Below are 26,404 nucleotides of genomic sequence, written 5' to 3' on the forward strand. Positions count from 1 at the left end.
TCACCACACAGCGCAAGTCATCAGATCGTGAGGAGCCCGATTACACCACCCCATTATCCATCACCCAACTGAGAGATGCCTGCGCTAAAATTGATTCATTCGAACCCACCGCAGACCCGCATAATTTCTTTGAGAGAGTACGCCAGCAAAAGGTTATGTACGGTCCAGACGAAAGGGCAGAAGTTAAACTTATAGTAATGAGCCTTCACCAGTACGTCAGCTCAGCTTTGCCAGAACCCCAGAATGTAGGGGGAGGAACCCTACAGGAGATGAAAACGGCCATTTTAGATGCGATTGGGTACAACAAGGGAGACGGAGTAGAAAGTTTAAACCGCTGTAGGCAAAAGAAGGGAGAGAATCCGACCGCATTTGCAGGTCGCCTTTGGATCCATTTTAAGGCAGTATTTGGGAATTTGAACCGCGCACACTTAAATGAGGACGACACCACTAAATGGTCCCGCACTTTAGAATCCCACGCCACAGAAGCAGGTCAAAAGGCTTGTCGGAATTACGACCCCGCAGACCACACACACAATGAAGTGTGGGTATTAAAGAGACTCTCCAGAGCTTGGGAACAATCCCTACACAGGAAGGCAGATCAGGAACAGATAGAAGCAAATAAGCACCCAGTCAGGACTAACCAGGACCCAGCATGGATAAATGAGGGTAGACATGAAGGACAGCACCCCAGAGCACAGGCACCACGAGGTTGCTATAATTGTGGACACATGGGACATTACACCCACGAATGCTGATAAAAACCCCCGAACCAGCAACGCCACCAACAACCAAGCCCTCCCACCTGGGAACCCGTTCAGATAATTCAGCAATCAACACCACAGATTGACGGTGTTCGGACTCCCCAACTTGGGTCTGCGACACACTCTGGGACAAATCAGGCAGACCAGTAGTCACAGGCACAGTCCGGGGACATCCAGTAGAATTTCTTTGGGTCACAGGAGGGTCCCGCACCACTTTAAACTCCTCCACAATGTTCCAGCGTGACAAATGGCCCACCAGACACCATCACCCTTCGTGGATTTACCAGACACATACAGCAGGAATACATCACAACCCCCTTGATATTCAGATAGGGACCATAAGCACCTCTTTTAGTCGACTTGCCCCAAACAGGCGAGCACATTCTAGGAATCGATTTTATGAGCTCCCACAACCTTTCTTTTGATCCCGTGAATGGCCAAAACAGCGAGAGCCCCCTCTACGCTCACAGTAGAACATAGAACAGTACAGCACAGAACAGGCCCTTCGATGTTGTGCCGAGCTTTGTCCGAAACCAAGATCAAGTTATCCCACTCCCTGTCATTCTGGTGTGCTCCATGCGCCTATCCAATAACTGCTTGAAAGTTGCTAAAGTGTCCAACAAGCTATCACAGCAGGCAGTCCATTCCACACCCTAACCACTCTCTGAGTAAAGAACCTACCTCGGACATCCCTCCTGTATATCCCACCCCAAACCTTATAGTTATGCCCCCCTTGTAACAGCTACATCCACCCGAGGAAATAGTCTCTGAATGTCCACTCTATCTATCCCCCTTATCATCTTATAAACCTCTATTAAGTCGCCTCTCATCCTCCTTCGCTCCAATGAGAAAAGCCATAGCTCCCTCAACCTTTCCTCATAAGACCTACCCTCTGATCCAGACAGCATCCTGGTAAATCTCCTTTCCAATGCTTCCACATCCTTCCTATAATGAGGTGACCAGAACTGCACACAATACTCCAAACGTGGTCTCACCAGGATCCTGTACAGTTGCAGCATAACCCCGCGGCTCTTAAACTCAAGCCCCTTGTTAATAAACGCTAACACACTACAGGCCTTCTTCACAGCTCTATCCACTTGAGTGGCAACCTTCAGAAATCTGTGGACATGAACCCCAAGATCTCTCTGTTCCTCCACATTCCTCAGAACTCTGCCATTGACCTGTAATCAGCATTCAAATTTGTCCCACCAAAATGAATCACCTCGCACTTATCAGGGTTAAACTCCATCTGCCATTTTTCGGCCCAGCTCTGTATCCTATCAATGTCTCTTTGCAGCCTACAACAGCCCTCCACCTCATCCACTACTCCACCAATCTTGGTGTCATTAGCAAATTTACTGACCCACCCTTCAGCCCCCTCCTCCAAGTCATTTATAAAAATCACAAATAGCAGAGGACCCAGCACTGATCCCTGTGGTACACCGCTGATAACTGGTCTCCAGTCTGAACATTTTCCATCCACCACCTCCCTCTGTCTTCTATGTGATAGCCAGTTACTTATCCAATTGGCCAAATTTCCCTCTATCCCACACCTCCTTACTTTCTTCATGAGCCGACCATGGGGATCCTTATCAAACGCCTTACTGAAATCCATGTATACAACATCAACTGCTCGACCTTAATCTACACACTTAGTTACCTCCTCAAAGAATTCAATCAAATTTGTGAGGCACGACTTACCCTTCACGAATCCGTGTTGACTATCCCGGATTAAGTTGATCTTTCCAAATGGTTATTAATCCTATCCCTCAGGACCTTTTCCATTAACTTACCGACCACCGAAGTAAGACTAACCGGCCTATATTTACCAGGCTCATTCCTATTGAACAGAGGAACAACATTCGCCACTCTCCAGTTATCTGGCACTATACTCGTGGACAGTGAGGACCCAAAGATCAAAGCCAAAGGCTCTGCAATCTCATCCCTTGCCTCCCAAAGAATCCTAGGATATATCCCATCTGGCCCAGGGGACTTGTCGACCCTCAGCTTTTTCAAAATTGCAAATACATCTTTCCCTCAGACCATCTACCTCCTCCAGCCTACCCGCCTGTGTCACTCTCATCCTCAAAAACATAGCCCCTCTCCTTGGTGAACACTGAAGAAAAGTATTAATTCAACGCCTCTCCTATCTCTTCTGACTCCATACACAAGTTCCCACTACTGTCCTTGACCGGCCCTAACCTCACCCTGGTCATTCTTTTATTTCTCACATAAGAGTAAAAAGTAGGGGACTATGAACATCGGATTTGCTCAGTAGGAGACTATTGGTTTGATCTGCAAACAATTAGTACAGGCCAGACAATTAGAGAAGTCCTCAGAAAACATAAAGCTTCCTTCGCCCAGCACAAACACGATTGTGGGAAGATCCCAGGAATGGACACACTTTCAGGTCCCAATCTTAAGCCACAGAAGCAATATGGTTTCCCACAGCAAGCACGGTAGCATTGTGGTTAGCACAATTACTTAACAGCTCCAGGGTCCCAGGTTTGATTCCCGACTTGGGTCATTGTCTGGGTGGAGTCTGCACATTATCACCGTGTGTGCGGGGTTTCCTCCGGGTGCTCCGGTTTCCTCCCACAGTCCAAAGATGTGCAGGTTAGGTGAATTGGCCATGCTAAATTGCCCTTAGTGTCTAAAATTGTTCTTAGCGTTGGGTGAGGTTACTAGGTTATGGGGATAGGGTGGAGGTGTGGATCTTGGGTAGGGTGCTCTTTCCAAGAGCCGGTGCAGACTCGATGGGCCGAATGGCCTCCTTCCGCACTGTAAATTCTATGAAAAAAGCCGAGGGTGAGATTTAAAAAGTCATCAACAGCTTATTAGATCAAGGAGTAAGTCGGTCGGTAGCCTCAACAAATAATGCCCCAATTTGGCCCGTGAAAAAACCCGATGGTTCTTAGCAACTGACAATCGACTACCGAGAACTTAACAAGGTCACCCCTTTAGCAGCCCCCACCGTTGCCACGAGTCCAGAGACCTCCCGCAAGGATTCCACAACTCCCCCTCCATTTTCCACTGACAATTGGCCAACAGACTTGCCAAATTTTCCCGCCCCGAATGCCTTACACAGTATGTGGACGACTTACTCCGACAGACGGACACAAAGGAAGAGCATGTAAACCTTCTTTCGGAATTACTAGGTCTTTTGCAATCCTTTGGATGCAAAGTCAACCCCCAAAAAGCCCAGATCCTAAAAGAAAAGGTCCTTTATTTAGGGACCATTATCCCCCACGGGAAGAGAGACATCGAACAGAAGCAAATTGAGTCAATAGTTAAAATTGCCCCTGCCCCACAATATCACTGCACTGCGGTCATTCTTAGGATTAGTTGGCTACTGTAGGAACCATATAGATGGTTTTGCCACAAAAGCAGCTCCACTCTCAAGAGCTCCTTAAAAAGAATGGGAATGGCTTCCTCAGCACGCAGACGCCATCGATGAATTAAAACGCACTCTAGGCACAGCCCCTGCTTTGCAAGTTCCAGACCCACACTCTCCCTATGCCATCGAAGTAGCAACCACCGACCGAACCCTATCAGGACGACCCTACAGGAAAGACATGACCACTTAGGACCCGTAGCCTATGCCTCACGAATTTAGGATCCCGTAGAGCAAGGATTTACAGCCTGCGAACGGCACTTGCTTGCAGTCTTTTGGGCAGTACAGTATTTTGCATACATCACAGGCCTTAACCCAGTAACGATTTTAACCGAGCACACCCCAACTATTGTTAGATGGTAGGTTAAAGGACGGTTCAGTCAGCCAGATCAGAGCAGCTTTCTGGACACTGTTGTTACAAGGAAGGGACATTACAGTCAAACGTACAAAGACCCACACATTTCTAGCAGATAACCTTCAGAATAGCAGGGACCCCACGAGTGCCAGATCATAGCAGCTCAACACCACAAAGGACCCTTTATTCCGAAGTCACTGCACACACGAGCAGACAGTAAACTGCAGAATCCACACACCATAGACAACGCTTTAAAGATTTATGTAGACGGTTCCTCCACGATAGAAAATGGAAAGAGAATAACTGGTTGTGGAATACATGTAGAAGACGCACAGCGACGCTCATTAGAAGAAATATCTTTAAAATTGCCCGGCCGCCTAGGATCACAAGCAGCAGAACTAGCAGCCATAGCATATGTGGTGCAGCACCCCAATTCCTTTCCAACCCCTGCAGACATACATTCAGACAGTTTATATGTGTGCAATAGCTTGACAGAATTCCTGCCCCTGTGGGAATCTAGAGGATTCGTATCCGCTGATGGTAAACCCCTACCCTCAGCCCCATTGTTGAAACACATTCTTAGGACAGCTAAAGACCTCACGTACGGTATTATTAAAGTGAGAAGCCATCATCGTTCCTCCCCACCCTATAATGTAGCCTTAGCTAAGTCAGAATCACGCCAAGGTCACTTTTGGTAACCCACCGAAAGTGAACCGATACTCGCAGTCCAGGTTTCTCAGACCAATATCGAGGATCTATCCCAGGCCCAAAAGGCAGATGACACTCTCAAACAAGTTTTAGAAAGGACTCACTGACGGTACAGGACGGTATAGTTTTGAAAAATGGAATTTATGTGGTCCCCACCCAGGACAGAAACCGGATAATTTACCAGTTTCATGACGGACACGGACATCAGGGGATAGACAATACCGTTGCCCATTTAAGACCTTTGTGCTGGTGGCCCGATTTAAAATCCGATGTAACACATTATGTTGAGAATTGTTTAATCTGTGCACAGAACAATCCTGAAAGGTACTCCAAGAAGGGACAATTGAGACACACCTGACCTGTTAATGGCCCTTGGACAAATTTGCAACTTGACTACATTGGCCCCCTCCCCCCTTGCAGAAATGGTTTCAAATACGTATTAGTGGTAATCGACACCTTTACAAAATGGGTAGAAGCATTTCCCTCACGGACAAACACTGCAAAGGCCACAGCTAAGATTTTGACCCATCAGATATTTACACGTTGGGGACTCCCTCGCAGCATTGAGTCAGACCAAGGTTTCCATTTCACCGGCAGAGTCATGCAAAATGTCCTCACGATTTTTGGAATCAAACAAAAATTTCACATCGTGTATCACCCCCAATCCAACGGCATTGCTGAGAGAATGAATCGCACTTTAAAAGCGACCATTAGAAAGATGGCGCAACAGAATAATACCGCATGGGACACAGTTCCCCATTTGCCCTTATGTTTATTCGGAACACCGTTTCCAGTTCCACAGGTTTCACCCCCCACACTCTCATAACCGGACGTCCCATGAAAGGAATTGAATATTTATTAGGTCTCGATTTGGCAAGCCCTCACCCATGAAAAAGTGGTCCAACAAGTCACAAACAATATTAAAGCAGCACAGCTGCTGCAGCTGTCCGACTAGGCGCTAGAAGGAAGCAGAGTAAAGCCTGCTTTGACAAAACCGCCCACCCCGTAGAGTGCACAGTCGGTCAGCAAGTAATGGTTTCCCTTTACAATCCCAGTTCTTTCCTCTCCCCCAAATTTGCAGGACCCTACTCCATTTCGGACAAAGTAAGCCCCTCTGTGTACAAGATAACGTGCCCCAATGGTAAAACTGGTTGGTTCCACATCAACCAGCTCAAAGTCTCTGGAACCCAATGTAGCCACTCCCATCACATCTCCCTAGCAATACCAGACGATTCCTCCCCGCCATCGACAACCTAGTCCAACCCTCCCCCAGTCCCGATAGCACATCCACATACATGCCCACAGACCCGACCTTGTCTCTGCCCACAGGTATGACCTTCCACCTTGAGCTTGACTCCGACGACAGCGCCAGCCTCCCCGAATTGACCACGATCACTGACCACTGGTACAACCTCCCCGGCCCCAGTCACTCCAGCCCGGTACCATGACCAAGACATGTTTAGCCCCCTCTACCCCCTTCCACAGCCACAGCCAGAGCCACTGCCCAACAGTAACTTGCCCTTCACTGCCACTGTCCCTACGCCTCATGACAAACTAACCCCTTTTTGGCACCGCAACAACTCTTGTAGACTGGTTAGACATGATGATTCGGTTTCCACGACGGCCCACGCGGCCACGGCACAAAAACAGCAGACACGAGTCTGGCAACCGGGAGATGTTGATGATTCAGATTCTGACTTTGGTTATGGTAATCCTTTTACAACACTTTTTGATACAGAACCCGGAGGTGTCCAGATGATGAGAAAAAGAGGCCGCATAGGAATTACGGTGTCCTACTTTCTGATGGATCCTCCTTTTTTTAAATTTTCCTTCTTGTTACATGGTTTTAATTAATGTCGGCCTGACACCCAATTTCTTGATACAGTCATAGTTACTCTTCCAACGCCATTTACTGACCAATGGCCATTAAAGGAACAATTGTTGGATCTCATGTGTTACAAATTCTTTCCGCTCCTTTAGCTCACCCAGGTAGGGAATAACGGCACTAATCCCCGCCCTACCTGAGGACCCCAAATGCATCCGGTCGGTTAAGCTCGGGTAGTGGAGGAATGGCACTGATCACCACCCTACCCGGGGATTCCACCCATTCTTGCCCTGGCGCGGCCCACACGCACCTCATGTTCCCGTCACTTCGAGTACTCTGGGATGGTTCTTTACACTTTGCACTGTCTTTGGCAGGTCTTAGTTTTCCCTTCTCTGCTCTTTTATTGTGGTTTAAAGAATGCCTTTTGCCACAGTCTGTACACTCATCCCTTTACCTTCCGCGACCATCTGGTCGTTCCCCACCTGCTATTTACATGTTTGACGCACTTGGTTGCCACATATGCTGCTACACGCGAACAACCTCTGGACCCTGGGACGACGAAACTCTATAAAACTGGCCGCCCTAAAATTCGGCTAGTTAAAATGAGCCTCAGCCATCACTGCTTGCAGTAAAGGAAAGACTGGATGGTGAAATTGTCCACCCACTCCCCGATCGACCACCAGCTGCGAGAACCTCTGCACTTACAAAGAAATTTTTTCTTGGCAATGTCTTGTCTCTCAAAATGTTGTTTAAAAAAAAAAAAAGAGGGAATCACACATGGTGACGATTCTAATGGGTAATTGAAGTTAAGGAGAGAAAGACAAATAAACAAGTTATTAACCAAAGGTAATAACAGATATTATGCTTGCACCCCCAGGAATATACAGAAAACGGAAGACAGAAGACAAGATGAAGAGAGGACTGATGACCTATATTGTGATCATCGCTGGACTCCTACAACTTCGCGTGTTACAAGCCTCTATACCACACACTACACCAGCCCCAAACACCACCACACAGCATGACACCCCTAGCCCGGACACCACACCACACATAGAGATAGACACTGAAACCCCCACTTGGTGCGAAAACATTGCCAAAAGGTACCCCCTTTCATACACAGTAGAGACCCTTCTGGTAATTGGAATAATCTGCAATGTCAACCAGACACTTAGACTCCACAAATGACGAAAAAGAGCCTCCCGCTCCCCAACATATACACTCCCAGCCCCCTTCTTTGGAATTCACCCAACTCAACAAACACTGTAATCGCTGATAAAAATAAAGACCGTATAAAAAGTTTGTTTTTATATTTGCCAGCCACATGAGATTAGCTTAGATAGTGCTAGTTATATATCCAATTGTGCGGAACAGTGAAATGTTTTATAGTGACCCGTTAGAATTATGAATGTATGATGTGTTAGTAAAAATGTTCGGTAAATGCTCCAAAAACATAGAACAGAGTAGAGTAGAACCTATCCTTGACCAAGGGTAACTGGGATACCAGGGATGGATAAGGGAACAACAGTGTGATCCACCACGTTTCGCGTTCAGGATCAAGAGGGCGGGATGTGGCAATTTCAGATGGCCACCTGCAAAGGACCATGGGAATTATGGCCAACCCAGGACTCAGGCAGACTCAGCGCTTGTGTGTGTATTTGCAACCCAGATAGCTAGAAGTGATCGAAACCCCCGCTCGTTTGCATTCTAATGGCCCATTTCCCTAGAACAATAGGACTGCACTCAAGAAACCGATACAGCCACAGACTGATCAGCGCCACTCCCTTTATTCAGGGAGCCCAAACTGCCAAGGTCAATGACCGCTAAAGGACAGGCCCAGCCATCAAGGCACCCACCCCTTTATTGGCCAAAATCGAAGGCATAGATCGAAACCTGTCCAAGTTAAGGATCGTCCCAAAGAGCGCGAAATCCCAGAGGGATAAGAAGAGACACAGCCATGTGCTCGGTCTCTCTTGGATCCGGCCAATGCCAACCCAAGTGCAGCATAACGACCAGACAGACAAGTTCAAGACCAACGATCGCTATCAGACGGATGAGCCCAGCAGAAACAGAGCCACCTCTTCCACCCAGCCACGCAAGATCCGGACAAAGGCCTTGTCCATCTGCATAGAGCCGGTTGCCCTGATGTTAAGTATAGGTTATTGTAGTTGTTAGGTGTAGTTGTAGTGTTTTGTGTTGCATGTCGAAATAATCCTTGTGTGTAAAAAACCATCTTTTAACTTGAACTGACGAACTGGTTGTGTGGTCCTTTGATCGATATCCGGTAAAGCCTTGTGGTGGTATCATTTGATACCTGGCGACTCTAAAGAGCATCATTATTAATTGGCAACATTATTGGTGATTCTGGTGGCGATTGGCAACACTGTGTCATGTGTTTATTTAATTTAATATTGCTGCTGTGTATATAGTTTGGGTACCATCATCGGCTGCTTCTGGTAAAGTAAGCCTTTCACAAATTAATTTTATCTTTTCTAAACAAATTTAATGTTCCCTCAGGACCTCAAGTAGCATAATTTAGAAGAGTCTAGATGTACACTGACTTTGATAAAAATATATTTTCTCAATTTGATCAGTTGCATCAAGTTGTCGATAATAAAAACGTCTGCCATCATTTGACACAATGAAGCAAAACTACAGGTAGCATGATTTGAAGGATATTCATGCATGAACATTTGAGATTAGATCTTTACTGACTTTAAGTGCATTTGATTAACAGATGAAAGATTTATGGCAATTAGTCATCCTGAATCAAGTTGAATTTACTGCTGCTGAGCGTAAATTTCAATGTTGAGCATACTTAAGAGACAGAAACACCAATTGGTGCCTGTGATAAATGTAAGAAATCGTATTTTATATTTGTTGCAGTAATGTTATTCAATTGGGTTTAAGATGTATACAGCCAGTATGTCTGCTAAAGCTGTGATTAAGGGTTCATAAAAGTGAGGTAATCCTTGATTGTGCATGGGGAGCATTCTGCTGATAGATTTGAGAAGCATTTATTTGTTTACAGGTAGGTAGCTAATAGAATATTATTTTGGTTTGGCGGTCCCTGGGGTGTAGACAATTTATAAGAGAGAGTTACTGGGCACAGTTTAATGGCCTCATCGTGCCCAATTTGCAACAAAGAAATAACTTTACAGATAATGTGATTCATTCTGTGTTTAAATTAGTTTGTTTTGACATAAAATATCTATTGGTCAGTGTTATCACTCCTGTGCTGCAGTCACCTTTCCTCACGGTTTTACAAGTTGCAAATAGTTGGGCTCTCATCCAGGATCCTAACATGCCTGTAGCATTCAGAGCGCAAATGTTTCATCCTATGTTGAATCCAGATGCAGGAGAAGCCTGGAATTTGTGTATTTACTATCGAAACATAGTTTCAGTTTTCTACCACAAATACATTCAGTATTTATATTTATAGGACCTACTGCATCCAATAGAAGTTCTGACACAGGCTTTAGCTCTGACACTTACTAACAATTATGCTATAGGTCAGGCAGTTGAAATTTGGCGTTAGTATTCATGCATCTGTAAATTATGTAAAAGTTTTAACATTGATGTAGGTTTACTACATAAGAGTATCATCACCAGATCAATCCCAGGACCAGCATATAGACATGTTGCAAGATACTCAATTATTTGTGCCGGTAATTACCTGTTTCTCCCCAAAGAGTATCAAAACTGTTAATCTGCGCTCGTTCCACTTCTTCCTCATCCTTTTCTGGTAGATCCAAGAGATATGACACAATCTGAAATAAAATGCAAAACACTGTAAAAAGAATGAGATCAGTAAAATAAAGGTCATTTGCTCCTGATTTGATCCACCTCTCCAAGGAAGGTGATTTAAAGGCAGCTTTACGAGCGCTCCATAGCTCCACTACAGAACGGGGCAGCACGGTAGCATTGTGGATAGCACAATTGCTTCACAGCTCCAGGGTCCCAGGTTCGATCCCGGCTTGGGTCACTGTCTGTGCGGAGTCTGCACATCCTCCCCGTATGTGCGTGGGTTTCCTCCGGGTGCTCCGGTTTCCTCCCACAGTCCAAAGATGTGCAGGTTAGGTGGATTGGCCATGATAAATTGCCCTTAGTGTCCAAAATTGCCTTTAGGGTTGGGTGGGGTTACTGGGTTATGGGGATAGGGTGGAGGTGTTGACCTTGGGTGCTCTTTCCAAGAGCCGGTGCAGACTCAATGGGCCGAATGGCCTCCTTCTGCACTGTAAATTCTATAAAATCTGTGTCATTTTGTTTACTGACATTCTGTCATTGGAAAAAGTTCTCTCTTATTTACTCAGTCAAAACTATTCATAATTTTGAATACCCCAAGCAAATCCCTCCTTACCCCTTTCTGTTCCAAGGAGAACCAACCCCCTGCTTCTCCAGTTTTCCCATATAACTGAAGTTTCACATCCCTGGTATCATTCTAGTAAATTATTTTCTGCACCCTTTATAAGGCACTATCATCCTTCCTAAAATATGTCCAGAATTAAATACAATACTCCAGGTGTAATTTAGAGGCTTAGCATAACTTCCGTGTATTAGTATTGTAAAGTTTGTTTTAATAAACAACCAGTCCTACTTGCTCTGCCACTTTCAAATATTTGTTTACATACACCCCTGCATCACTGTTCTGCACCCCTTTCAAAGTATACCTTTTAGTTTATTTCACTTCTCCTCAATCCTCAGTCAAATATTTATCACTTCACACTTCTCTGCATTAAATGTCATCTGCCATTTGTCTACCCATTTCACCAGTGTTTGTGTCGTCCTCATTGTTTACAGTATTTTTGAGCTTTATGCACTGCAAGCTTTGAAATTATGTCCTGTATACCCTGGTCCAGGTCATTAATGTATAATCAAAATAAGCAGTGCCGCTGACACGGACCCATAGGGATCATCACTGTAAATTTCCCTCCAGACGGAATTGAAAGATAACCGTTCACCACAATTGTTTGCTAAATATTTCCAGCATCTTAATTTAACTTCTGGGTTTATCTCACTCCCCTTTTTTGAACAGGAGTGTAACATGTAAAATCATCTAGCCCTGACACCATTCCCACATCTAAGGAGAAATGGAAGATCATGCCCAGAGCCTCTGCAATTTCCACTCTTACTTCTCTCATTAACCAAGGGTGTATCCATCTGGACCATAGGTGGACTACCAATGATCAGTATCCAGTATTGCTACTACTTCTTCCTTTACTGCTACATTGGCAGCATCAGAAGGAGCTGGTTTAGCACAGGGGGCTAAACAGCTGGCTTGTAATGCAGAACAATGCAGCGCGGGTTCAATTCCCGTACTGGCCTCCCCGAACAGGCGCAGGAATATGGCAACTAAGGGCTTTTCACAGTAACTTCATTAAAGACTACTTGTGACAATAGGCGATTATTATTATTATCTTCATCTCTAGTGAAGACAGATGCAAAGTACCCATTCAGTATCTCCTCAGCTACGCCCTCTGCCTCCACAGGAATATCTCATTTTTGGATCTCTAATCAGTTGGATTCTAACTACCGTTGACCATTCTTATTTTAATATGCTTATAAAAAGTTTTTTGGTTCCCTTTTTTGTTAGCTGGCAATCTATTCTCTTTTTTTCAGATCTCTATTTTCTACTTGGTTTGATTCTTGATAGAAGCCTTACACTTGTCATAAGCCTATTGTCTCATTTTATGTCTCTATATCATTTGTCATCCAAGAAGCTCAATCATTGGATATCCTTCCTTTCCTCCTCTTGGGAATATTTATATTCTGTCTCCGAATTGTCTCCTCTTTAAAGGCCTCCCATTGTTCAATGACTGTTTCACCTAACACTTTTTGATTTCAATCCACCGGGGCTGGATCCCTTTTCAACTTACTAATGTTGTCCCTCCTGCAGTAGAGAATTTCTCCGCTCGATTGTTCCTGGTCTACTTCAATTATTCTAATATGACATTCCAGTGCGAAAACTGTCGCAGAGCTGATGCAGAGAATTGGCCAAAGTTTTAATTCTGAACAGCATAAGATAGGCTGGAAGCATTCAACGACTGAAATATTCTTGAATGTTTTTACAACTCACCAAGTTCTTAAGGTCTACAAACATTGGTCAGAAATCTTATCTGTAAGGTCTCGCTCTCTGTGCGCAGAGTGTTAGGCACCTCCCCACAATGTGGGCAATAATAGTTTTAAATGTACTCAGAACTCTTAACTCCTGTTTATTAGGAAAATAGGAACAGGAGTAGGAAATTCAGCCCTCGAGCCTGTCCCACCATTTATTGAGATCATGGCTGATCCGTGGCCTAACTCCATATGGGCCATATGGGCCTTTGGCCCATATTCCTTAATATCTTTGCTTAACAAAACTCTATCTATCTCAGATTTAACATTAACAACTGTTCTAGCTTCAACTATTCTTTGCAGGAGAGAGTTCCAAACCTCTACCACACTTTGAATGAAGAAGTGCTTCCTAACATCTCTCCAGAATGGTCTAGCCCGAATGTTTGGACAATGGCCCCTAGTTTTAGCATCTCCAACCAGTGGAAGGATTTCACCTTTATCTACCCTGTCTTTCCCTGTTAATATCTTGAATACTTGGATAAGATCACCCCATAACCTTCTAAATTCTAGTGAAAACAGGCCTAATTTGTGTAATCTCTCTTTGTAACTTAACCTCTGTAGGTCCAGGTATAACTTTTGTAAACCTACGTTGCACTCCCTCCAAGGCCAAAATATCCTTCCTAAGATGTGGTGCCCAGAACTGCTCACAGTACTCCATGTGGGGTCTAGCCAGGGTTTTATATAGCTGCAGCATAACCCATGTGTGTTTATACTCCAATCCTCTAGATACGAAGGCCAACATTCCATTAGCCTTTATGATTATTTTCTGCACTTGTTCGTGACATTTTGAGGATCAATGCATCTGAACTCATCCCAAGTCTCTTTGGACATCCACTGTACTTAACCTCTTTCCATTTAGAAAGTGCTCTGCTCTATCCTTTTTTGGTCCAGACGGATATTGCGCCATCCTACATTGTAAAACAACTTGAAAATCTATGAAACGCATTACGCACCTCAGTATATCCCATGCTTGCCGCAGCAATAAGTGCCTGTTGAACTGCATGGCTCTTCTTAAACACCCCTTGCTGTTGTCCTATCAGTGTCCAATCAGCCTGGATCAGGAATTTAACCACTTCCAAGTGGCCTCTCAATGCTGCATGGACCAGAGCACACTGTCCATTCTTATCCAGATGGTCCACCTTTGAGGATGATTAATTAGTCAGCGCAAACATGAATCTTCGAGCTATTTTAAGTAATGCATTAGAAAGATATAACTAAAGATTTGTATTTCCTTTAAAATGCAAATTGCATCAGTTCCAGTCCATTACTCACAAGATCTCAAGTAAAGGGGTATGCGCCAAAGCAAAGAAAATAAGGGAAATGTCTGGGCAATAGTGACCATAACATTAAATATTTTAAGGTAATAATTGTGAAGGATATAAGTCTGCCAGACATGTGTAAAATATTGGGGAAAAGTTGATTTTGAGGGGCTGAGAAGATAAAATGGGAAATAATATTGGCCAACCATTCTGTAGAACAGCAATGGGAAACATTTAAAACAGTGTTCAATCGAGCATGGGGAAAACTATGCTCTGCAAAAAGCAAGAGCAGGCTAATGGGTCACCATGCATGAATAAGCACAGAGGAAATAAATTGAGGATAATGAAGGAGACATACACCAAGTACATGGCAGCAGGGGAATAACATGACATAGGGAGAATACAAAGAGAATAGAAGAGAAATGCAAATTGGAAGGGCAAAGAGAAATTATGAAATTAACATAAATCAAAATACAAAAATATTTTAAAGAAACAAAGAAAAAAGGAAAGTCACAAAATTGATAATTGGGCCACTTATTGATGGACTTGGTAATATCACAGGCAACAATATTGAAATATCAGAAATACTAAAGAATTACTGTGGTTCAGAATTTGCTGGAAAAAAGGACAGGTGGGCATGACATTGGATAATGAGATTAGAAATGAGGTCACTGCATTTAAAATAGAGGTAAAATATTAAATAAACTAATAAAAATTAAAGAGGATAAAACCCCTGCTCGGAAGGGTTACATCCATGCGCTTTAATATAATCTAGAGAAGAGACATTATCATATATTTTTTAATAATTCCTTGGAAAATATGTAGTGCTAACAGATTAGAGGAAGGGAGAAAGATGGTACATGCCCAGCGACATATAGACCAGTACCTTAACATTGGCAGTAGGAGAGGTGATGAAATCATTTCTAAAGAAAAGAACACAAGAACATCCAGAAACCAAATATAATAATGGCTTTCAGCATGGATTTCAAAAGGAGATAATCTGGTTGGACTTACCTCACTGATTTTTTTTAGAGATGTAACTGGAAACAGACAAGGGTAATGTAGTAGATGTAATTTATCTAGATTTTCAAAAAGCCTTCGATAACGTACCGCATGATAGACTAATGAATAAGGTCAGAGAATGTGGTGTCAGGAGACAAGTAGCAGAATGGACAGCTAGCTGGATCAAGCAGAGAGTGGAAGTAATGGGGAGCTATTCGGGGTGACAGAAGGTGCAAAGTGGTGTTCCACAAGGGTGAGTACTGAGACCACTGTTGTTCACATTTATATCAATGAGTTAGTCTTTAGAATCATAAACAACTTTTGAATTTGCAGATAACACCAAATTTGAGGGGGCAGGGGGTTGGGTGGTGAAATTGGCAATAATGGGGACTACCAAAATTACAAGAAAATATTAACAATCTTGTAGAATGCATATATAATTGGCAAATTAATTTATAAATGTGAGGTCTAACATTTTTGACAAGAAAAATAAGAAGGTTACACATTACTTATAAAATAAGGATCTAAATGGTGTAAAGGAGCAAAGTGATCTAGGGGTACAAATTTACAAACCACTGAAGTTGCAAAACAATTTAACAAGGCCAAACAAGAGGTAAACCCAAGCACTCGGGTTTATTTCTAGACGGAAGAAATTGAAAAGTAAATAAGTAATGCTAAACTAGTATGGAACCTTGGTTAGCCCACATCGGGAGTATTGCATACAATTCTGAGAGGGTGTAAAAAGATTTAAAAGGAGAATGTCAGATATGCAGGGACATAGACTTATCAGGAAAGGAGGAACAGACTGAGTTGCCTATCTCCTGCGAGGAGAAGATCAAGGGATGACCTAAGGTGACACAGATAAAATGTTTTCAGATGTAAACATTTCCTGTAGGGAAGTGCAAAACCAACTATATAAAATAATCATCAAAAATTCAAATAGTGAATTCAGAAGAAACATGGACTGTGGAACTCGCTAATGCAGGGAGTGCTCGAAGCAGATAATATAGGTGTAGTTAATGGCAGATAGATAAGCCTCAGGGAGAAGGAAATGGCAGGCTAGGAAAGGCAGAGGTAAATTGATTGGAGCATATACACTGGATCAACTGGTTGGGTTGAATGGCATATTTCTGTGTGGTATATCTTAAGAACTGAGGGCTAAGGTCAAAAATGGAAGGGTCTGCAGCCCTCTTGAAATCTTTATTTAAATCTCACTATCAACCATAAAAATTATATTTCTGAATAACAGAACAAAGGAGTGGAGCAACTAAAGGGTTAATTATTGAGATTTTACATGTTGTTTTATATAACAAATCAACATTTGACACTTAATACATTTTGAAGACTTACCTTTGCACGTCTTTTGGAAAGTAGATGAATAACAGTGAGATGTCCAGAAGCTGCTGCATAGCCCAAGGGCGTCAGCCCACTCTCTGAGCAAGCATCCACGTTTGCTCCAAATTCTAGCAGGAGTGCAACCATGTCTGAGTTACCAAGATGGGATTGGACGCACAATATTGGGGCATTGTTCAACACCTCTGTCCGGTAATTCACATTGGCACCACCCAAAATCAGTAAACGACTCACCTGGTTATTAGCAAGATTCTCAGTGTTAGCATAGTCATATAAAGTAAAAACAGATCACACACAAAATCATAGGAAAAGGCCAGCAGCATATCTGTAGTTACTGTACAATTGATGTTGTGGGCAGACAGGATCTATTTTTATCATTTCTATGTACTAAAGTTGGATAAGTCACCACTTATATATTTTATTTAGTCAATCCTCTCACCAAATAACTTTTGTTATATTTGTTGCTTAAGTAGTTACTGCCTTCGTCTCACTGTTACGAATGCCTGGTCAGCTCAACAGTGACGAAGAGACTGGACCAGAACCACAACTTTTAAAAGTTTTTAAGGCGGTGCGGAAAGATCGATTCATTCCAGGAGTGATAATATAAGAAATAGGGCTTGGTTATATTATAAACAAACTTTATTACAACAAAAGAAAGAAAAAATATTTTAAAAACTTTAACCTGAACAATAGATAACATGTAGTTTCTTAACCTTAACACACTAGTTCCCATTAAACAACACTTTAAATGACCATGAAGCTGTCATTCCACTGACACAGGAAAGTAGAGGCGATACTTGCATTTACCAAGCAATTTTTCTTCTGTTAGGGAAATTCTTTCAGAACTCTTTTACAAAGCCTGCCCTCAATGGCAACTTGCAGGACCTCTCTCGGTCGCTTTCCAAAGCCTTCTCTCTGTACCTGTTCAAAATAAGATATTTTCTCCCTCTCTCTCTCTGAGCTCCGCCCAGCCCCTGAAACAAAGAATCTCTTCTAGGGTGCTCATACATGAACCCATCAGCATTATCTTGGCTGTCTGATTTTCCAATCTCGTTTACATAAAAGAACACAGCCATGCTGTTGATATGCAACTAACCTCCCATTGACAGACAAAGAGGCCAGACTCTGTAAGGGATATGAGCTGGTCAGACAGGAGTGTCCTGAAGAACAATGGATCTCAAGTGATTCATCCTTGCTGAACAGGGCCATCCTGCGTATTCCCACTGATGAATTTAAGTCTGAATGGGAGAAGGTAACTCATGCCTGGTGTGGGCATATCCCCCTGACTCCATGCTAGCAGTTTTTTCCCCTCAGTTTGTTGAACCCCTAAATTGCCTGCTAGATCTTCGATCCCATTTCTGGACCCAATTTACTAATATTTCCCTTACGTAACACTCACTATGTAAAAGTATCCCTTCAATATGTTCACAATTTTACTGAATAAGAACCTTCTCCACTGTGGCATTTTAATGTCATCTTAATTTCTGCATATCCATTGCATTGTGTAGAGCACCAAATAGGAACATATTTTGTTGGTAAGGTCTTCCTTATTTTTCCTAATGTAGTTGATTGCCAACAAACAGATGCACAGACTATCATCTAGAAGGGGGGAATATTTGGAAGCAGGTTGCTTCAGAATTTGTTAAAACTATATTGGATGTATGCTCATGTTCTCCCTTTGTGACTCTGACAGAAAAGACAGGAGCTACAGGGGCAAACAACTGAGGTGCTTACAGGTATTAGTAACCTAAATTATGAGGGAAGGCTTTGAAAGCTTTGTTTATTTTCCCTGGAACTCACCCCCTCTGCAGCCAGCCCAGCCTTCACACCCTTCTGACAGAGCACCGAGGCAGGTTGAAATGTTTGTGAACGGGTGTTTATTGTGAAGAGACGAACATGTATCTACAGGTTTATGCCCTAGCCCCTCATGCCATCCTGTGTGCCGCACCCTCGAGCTCTACATCTGTGAAAAGGGATATAAATATATTTTCATAGAATTTACAGTGCAGAAGGAGGCCATTCGGCCCATCAAGTCTGCATCGGTCCTTGGAAAGAGCACCCTGCTTAAGCCCACACCTCCACCCCATCCCGTAACCCCACCTAACTTTTTTGACAATAAGGGGCAATTTAGCGTGGCCAATCCACCTAATCTGCACATCTTTGGTCTGTGGGACGAAAGCGAAGCATCTGAGGGAAACTATGCAGACAGGGAGAACGTGCAAACTCCACACAGACAGTCGGGGTGCCACTCATCGGGTTGCCATCTTGTTGGCTGGAACGAGGATGTGTGGGGAGTGGAGTGATAATGTGCAGCTGCAGCTTGTCAGCCTCTCAAGTGCCAATCCTGACCCTGCAAATTGGATACAATTTTTCATGGAATTGCTCTATTTCTACATGGTGCTGGTGCTAACCTGGACCTGTGCCACTTTGGGGCAATAGAGTGCCACTGATTCAATCCCGGCATCAGCACTTTGTCTCTCAAACAGAGTATCCAGCCCAAAATGTTTACACATTCCTCATCTATTTGTCTGCACAGGGATGACATAAATGTAAAATGTCAGAATTAACTGTTACAGTTAAGAGGTCTTTCAAGACTTCCGGGTGCGGCAATGACCAGCTGAGTCGCACGTTTCGGCAGCTCCCGGTGAAACGGACTTTTGGGCTCTTGATAGGAGCCCCAACTGCAATTTTGACGGCTAAAAACACTGTGCGGTAAACCAGAAGGGAATCCCCCCTGGATACGGATGAAAAAAGGAGGAGAAAGTGGCCGGATTGCAGTGGATCCTTTAGAACAGCGGCAAGGAAGGCAAGCAAAAACCAAGATGGCGTCGGAAGGTGGCAGTTTAACATGGGGCCCTGAACAACAAGAGTTCTTGAAATGCTGTGTGGAAGAGCTCAAAAATGAAATGAAGAAAGAGCTGTTGGCCCCGATACTACAGGCGATCGAAGGGCTAAAAGAGGAACAAAAGACCCAGGAGCGGGAGCTTCGGGTCGTGAAGGCAAAGGCAGCCGAGAATGAGGACGACATACAGGGCCTGGTGGTGAAGACGGAGATGCATGAGGCACATCAGAAACGATGTGTGGAAAGGTTGGAGGCACTGGAGAACAACGCAAGGAGGAACAACCTGAGGATTCTTGGTCTTCCTGAAGGTGCGGAGGGAGCGGACGTCGGGGCATATGTGAGCACGATGCTGCACTCGTTAATGGGAGCGGAGGCCCCGGCGGGTCCGTTGGAGGTGGAGGGAGCATACCGAGTGATGGCGCGAGGACCGAGAGCAGGAGAAATTCCCAGAGCCATAGTGGTGAGATTCCTCCGTTTTAAGGATAGAGAAATGGTCCTTAGATGGGCAAAGAAAACTCGGAGCAGTAAATGGGAGAACGCGGTGATCCGCGTTTATCAAGACTGGAGTGGGGAGGTGGCGAGAAGGAGGGCGAGCTTTAATCGGGCCAAGGCGGTGCTTCATAAAAAGATAAAATTTGGAATGCTGCAACCGGCAAGACTGTGGGTCACATATCGAGGGAGGCACCACTACTTTGAGACGGCGGAAGAAGCGTGGACTTTTATTGTGGAAGAAAAACTGGAATGAGCGGGTTATTAAAAAGAACGTTTGAACAAAGTGGTGGGGCGAATGTGGGGGGCGAAGAGGGGGGTTAAAAAGGGGGGAAAGAGGAGTTTTATGTACTAATCCTGCGATGTGGTAACTTTTCTCTCTTCTACAGGTGGTGAAGGGGAGAGGAGGGGAGGTGGAGGAGATGGGGCGTTGGCCATTGGGGGCGGGGCCAAGGGAGAAGCGCGGGCTTGGTTCCCGCGCTATGATAATCATGGCGGGAATAGAGAAGCAGGAAGGAGGGGGCGTCACACAGTGCGAGCCGAGGTCACGGGGGGAAGCCGAGGTCGGCCAGAGTTTGCTGACTTCTGGGAGCAACATGGGGGGAGTAATTACGCTAGCGGGGGATCTAGCGGGGGGGTGGGAGGGGGGAATTACTGGGTTGCTGCTGCTGGGGAGAGGGGGGAGCTGGTATGGGAGGGGATGGGCGGGGGGGCACCGCCTGGGGGAGATACAGCTGCGTGGGAACCGGGTGAGGAGCTGGAAAAAGGGGATGGCTAATCGACAAGGGGGGGGGTGTAGGAAGCCCCCCAACCCGGCTGATCACGTGGAACGAGAGAGGGCTGAACGGGCCGATAAAGAGGGCACGGGTACTCGCACACCTTAAGAAACTTAAGGCAGATGTGGTTATGTTACAGGAAACGCACCTGAAACTGATAGACCAGGTTAGGCTACGCAAAGGATGGGTGGGGCAGGTGTTCCATTCGGGGCTAGATGCGAAAAACAGGGGTGTGGCTATATTAGTGGGGAAGCGGGTAATGTTCGAGGCAAAGACTACAGTGGCGGATAACGGGGGCAGGTACGTGATGGTGAGTGGCAAACTACAGGGGGAGACGGTGGTTTTGGTAAACGTATATGCCCCGAACTGGGATGATGCCAATTTTATGAGGCGGATGCTAGGACGCATTCCGGACCTAGAGATGGGAAAGCTGATAATGGGGGGAGATTTTAATACGGTGTTGGAACCAGGGCTGGATAGGTCGAAGTCCAGGACTGGAAGGAGGCCGGCAGCAGCCAAGGTACTTAAAGATTTTATGGAGCAGATGGGAGGTGTAGACCCGTGGAGATTTAGCAGACCTAGGAGTAAGGAGTTCTCGTTTTTCTCCTATGTCCATAAAGTCTACTCGCGAATAGACTTTTTTGTGCTGGGAAGGGCGTTGATCCCGAAGGTGAGGGGAACGGAGTATACGGCTATAGCCATTTCGGATCACGCTCCACACTGGGTAGACTTGGAGATAGGGGAGCAAACAGGAGGGCGCCCACCCTGGAGAATGGACATGGGACTAATGGCAGATGAGGGGCTGCATTGAAAAGTACTTGGAACTCAATGATAATGGGGAAGTCCAGGTGGGAGTGGTCAGGGAGGCGCTGAAGGCGGTGGTTAGAGGGGAGCTGATATCAATAAGGGCACATAAAGGGAAGCAGGAGAGTAAGGAGCGGGAGCGGTTGCTGCAAGAACTTTTGAGGGTGGACAGACAATATGCGGAAGCACCGGAGGAGGGACTGTACAGGGAAAGGCATGTAGAATTTGACTTGCTGACTACGAGCACTGCAGAGGCACAATGGAGGAAGGCACAGGGTGTACAGTACGAATATGGGGAGAAGGCGCGCAGGTTGCTGGCACACCAATTGAGGAAAAGGGGAGCAGCGAGGGAAATAGGGGGAGTGAGGGATGAGGAAGGAGAGATGGAGCAGGGAGCGGAGATAGTGAATGGAGTGTTCAAGACATTTTATAAAAAATTATATGAAGCTCAACCCCCGGATGGGAGGGAGAGAATGATGGGCTTTTTGGATCGGCTGAATTTCCCAAGGTGGAAGAGCAGGAAAGGGTGGGACTGGGAGCACAGATCGAGGTAGAAGAAGTGGTGAAAGGAATTAGGAGCATGCAGGCGGGAAAGGCCCCGGGACCGGATGGATTCCCAGTCGAATTCTATAGAAAATATGTGGACTTGCTCGCCCAGGTATTGACGAGGACCTTTAATGAGGCAAAGGAAAGGGGACAACTGCCCCCGACTATGTCTGAAGCAACGATATCGCTTCTCTTAAAGAAGAAAAAGGATCCGCTACAATGCGGGTCCTATAGACCTATTTCCCTCCTAAATGTAGATGCCAACATCCTGGCCAAGGTAATGGCAATGAGAATAGAGGAATGTGTCCCGGGGGTGGTCCACGAGGACCAAACTGGGTTTGTGAAGAGGAGACAGCTGAACACGAATATACGGAGGCTGTTAGGGGTAATGATGATGCCCCCACCAGAGGGGGAAACGGAGATAGTAGTGGCGATGCATGCCGAGAAAGCATTTGATAGAGTGGAGTGGGATTATTTGTGGGAGGTGTTGAGGAGATTTGGTTTTGGAGAGGGGTATGTTAGATGGGTGCAGCTGTTGTATAGGGCCCCGATGGCGAGCGTGGTCACGAATGGACGGGGATCTGCATATTTTCGGCTCCATAGAGGGACAAGGCAGGGATGCCCTCTGTCCCCATTATTGTTTGCACTGGCGATTGAGCCCCTGGCGATAGCGTTGAGGGGTTCCAAGAAGTGGAGGGGAGTACTTAGAGGAGGAGAAGAACACCGGGTATCTTTGTATGCGGACGATTTGTTACTATATGTGGCAGACCCGGCGGAGGGGATGCCAGAAATAATGCGGATACTTGGGGAGTTTGGGGATTTTTCAGGGTATAAATTGAACATGGGGAAAAGTGAGTTGTTTGTGGTGCATCCAGGGGAGCAGAGTAGAGAAATAGAGGACCTACCGTTGAGGAAGGTAACAAGGGACTTTCGTTACCTGGGGATCCAGATAGCCAAGAATTGGGGCACATTGCATAGGTTAAATTTAACGCGGTTGGTGGAACAAATGGAGGAGGATTTCAAGAGATGGGATATGGTATCCCTGTCACTGGCAGGGAGGGTGCAGGCGGTTAAGATGGTGGTCCTCCCGAGATTCCTCTTTGTGCTTCAGTGCCTCCCGGTGGTGATCACGAAGGCTTTTTTAAAAAGGATTGAAAAGAGCATCATGGGTTTTGTGTGGGGCGGGAAGACCCCGAGAGTGAGGAAGGGATTCTGACAGCGTAGCAGGGATAGGGGGGGGCTGGCACTACCGAGCCTAAGTGAGTATTATTGGGCCGCTAATATTTCAATGGTGAGTAAGTGGATGGGAGAGGAGGAGGGAGCGGCGTGGAAGAGATTAGAGAGGGCGTCCTGTAGGGGGACTAGCCTACAGGCTATGGTGACAGCCCCATTGCCGTTCTCACCGAGGAACTACACCACAAGCCCGGTGGTGGTGGCTACACTGAAGATTTGGGGACAGTGGAGACGGCATAGGGGAAAGACTGGAGCCTTGGGGGGGTCCCCGATAAGAAACAACCATAGGTTTGCCCCGGGGGGAATGGATGGGGGATATGGAATGTGGCAAAGAGCAGGAATAACGCAACTGAAAGATCTGTTTGTGGATGGGAAGTTCGCGAGTCTGGGAGCGCTGACCGAGAAATATGGGTTGCCCCAAGGGAATGCATTCAGGTATATGCAACTGAGGGCTTTTGCGAGGCAACAGGTGAGGGAATTCCCGCAGCTCCCGACACAAGAGGTGCAGGACAGAGTGATCTCAAAGACATGGGTGGGGGATGGTAAGGTGTCAGATATATATAGGGAAATGAGGGACGAAGGGGAGACTATGGTAGATGAACTAAAAGGGAAATGGGAAGAAGAGCTGGGGGAGGAGATCGAGGAGGGGCTGTGGGCAGATGCCCTAAGCAGGGTAAACTCGTCGTCCTCGTGTGCCAGGCTAAGCCTGATTCAGTTTAAGGTATTACACAGGGCGCATATGACTGGAGCACGGCTCAGTAAATTTTTTGGGGTGGAGGATAGGTGTGCGAGGTGCTCGAGAAGGCCAGCGAATCATACCCATATGTTTTGGTCATGCCCGGCACTACAGGGGTTTTGGAGGGGGGTGACAAAGGTGCTTTCAAAAGTAGTGGGGGTCCGGGTCGAACCAAGCTGGGGGTTGGCTATTTTTGGGGTTGCACAAGAGCCGGGAGTGCAGGAGGCGAGAGAGGCCGATGTTTTGGCCTTTGCGTCCCTAGTAGCCCGGCGCAGGATATTGCTAATGTGGAAAGAAGCCAAGCCCCCGGGGGTGGAGACCTGGATAAATGACATGGCAGGGTTTATAAAGCTAGAGCGGATTAAGTTCGTTCTAAGGGGGTCGGCTCAAGGGTTCACCAGGCGGTGGCAACCGTTCGTCGAATACCTCGCAGAAAGATAGATGGAATGGAAAAAGAAGGCAGCAGCAGCCCAGGATCGGGGGGGGGGGGGTGGGGGGGGAGGAACCAGAAGGACTCTCAGGGTTGTTAATATATACTGTATAATATGTATAGGTCATTGCTACAGATAATTATATATTGGACTGTTAGGGTTAGTTTTCATTTTTGTTATTTATTATTTATTCATTTTCTGTTTATAAAATAGGTCATTGTTATTTGTGTTGTTATAATATTGTGTAAAGGATGAACAATGTACTGTGTTGGTTGACCAAAAATTTTCAATAAAATATTTTTTTAAAAAAAAGAGGTCTTTCAAGACTTCCGGTGGCGGCAATGAGTGAGTGAGCCGCACATTCGGGGGCTCTCACTCCGGCGGGATTTGAGGACCTCGTTCCCCGGTTTTGCGGGGCTGTGGAGCGCTGAAAGGACGGCCACGGGGGGCTAAGGAGCGAACAGAGCTGCATGGGACTGCGGGAGAGCAGAAAGCAGCGCAAACAGGAGAGGAAGGGACAAAGGCAAGGTGCAGGGGAAGCTGACCCGGGAGCAAAGATGGCGAACCTGCGGACCCGGCGATCCAGCAGGCGCTGGAAAACATGCTGCAGGTGATAAAGAGCAGTTTTGAGTCATTGAAGTGGGATAACTTAGACCCACTTCACAAGGCAGTGGATCAGCTGAACCAGGGACTGGATGCCCAGGACGAAAAAGTTAAGGAGCTGAGGGAGGTGGTGGAGGAGCAGGCAGAGGCGCAGACATTGCTGCGCTAGAAGTCGACGGGCTGAAGGAGAGACAGAGTAGAGGAGCTGGAAAATAGAGCCCGTAGACAAAATCTGAGGATCGTCGGCCTCCCGGAGGGGGCGGAGGGAGCTGATGCCACAGCGTTCGTGGCGGACCTGTTAATGCAGCTGATGGGGGCAGAAGCCTGTCCGCGACCGCCGGAGCTGGAGGGGTCACACAGAGTACAGGCGAGACAGGTGCGTCCAGGGGTGGGGTGCCCCCCCCCCCCCCCCCCCCGATGGTGATTAGGTTCCACAGGTTTGTGGAGAAGGAGCGGGTGCTGCAGTGGGCAAAGAGCACTTAGAGCAGCACGTGGAACAGTGTCCATCGCATTTACCAGGACCTAAGCCAGGATGTGGCCAGACAGCGAGCAGCCTTTAAACAAGTTAAGGAGGTGTTGTTCAAAACGCACGTGAAGTTTGGTCTGCTCTTCCCGGCCCGTCTTTGGGTTACGCATCAGGGCCAACACCACTACTTCTCCGAGCCCGAAGAAGCGATGGACTTTGTGAGGGATTAGGGGTTTGTTTCGAAAAAAGGACCCACGGACGCAAGCTAGGCTCTGAGAATTACTGGTTGAAGGGATGCCTACTGTGCCTGGACTGCATGTCGACTGTTTACTGCTTTAGAGGTGCCTTTTGGTGTATCTTTTGTGGGCAGTTTTTGCCTGTGGGGGATGTGGGGGGAGAGTATCCCCCCCCGCCCCTTTCGAATGGTCTTTTTCCTTTTTTCTGTTGTTTTTTTTTCTCTCCTTTTTTTTTCTTCTGTTGTGGTGGGTACCTTTTGTTGGGCTCTCTGAGTGCGCTGGAGCCTGTATTGTAACAAAAGAGTGGCCGGTCAGTAACGGGGATTAAAGATGTTGGTTGGGGGCTTTTATTTCATTTATGTCTATGGTTTTTATGTTTGTTTCGGATGGGGGATGTATGGGTACTGGGTTATTACGGTGTTATATATATATTTTTTTGGCGCTCAGAAAGGGACGTGGGTTAACACCTTT

At 45.9% G+C, this 26,404-nt stretch overlaps 1 protein-coding gene across 19 annotated transcripts in view; it reads right to left on the reverse strand.

The window, feature by feature from the left end:
* tanc2a (tetratricopeptide repeat, ankyrin repeat and coiled-coil containing 2a) overlaps positions 1 to 26,404 on the reverse strand; it is a 1,428,811-nt gene that overhangs the window by 107,136 nt on the left and 1,295,271 nt on the right. For all 19 annotated transcript variants that reach the window (XR_011937462.1, XM_072486954.1, XM_072486971.1 and 16 more), the window contains 3 exons: positions 16,769 to 17,005; positions 14,111 to 14,296; positions 10,720 to 10,813 (listed from right to left, as the gene is read on the reverse strand). Coding sequence is in view for 18 of the 19 variants with exons in the window: in XM_072486954.1 (XP_072343055.1) it covers positions 10,720 to 10,813; positions 14,111 to 14,296; positions 16,769 to 17,005 (517 nt within the window). In the remaining variant the exon portion in view is untranslated. The remainder of the gene's footprint in view (positions 1 to 10,719; positions 10,814 to 14,110; positions 14,297 to 16,768; positions 17,006 to 26,404) is intronic.

Source organism: Scyliorhinus torazame, chromosome 21 (genome assembly GCF_047496885.1).
Source record: "Scyliorhinus torazame isolate Kashiwa2021f chromosome 21, sScyTor2.1, whole genome shotgun sequence".
NCBI classification, from domain to species: Eukaryota; Metazoa; Chordata; class Chondrichthyes; order Carcharhiniformes; family Scyliorhinidae; genus Scyliorhinus; species Scyliorhinus torazame.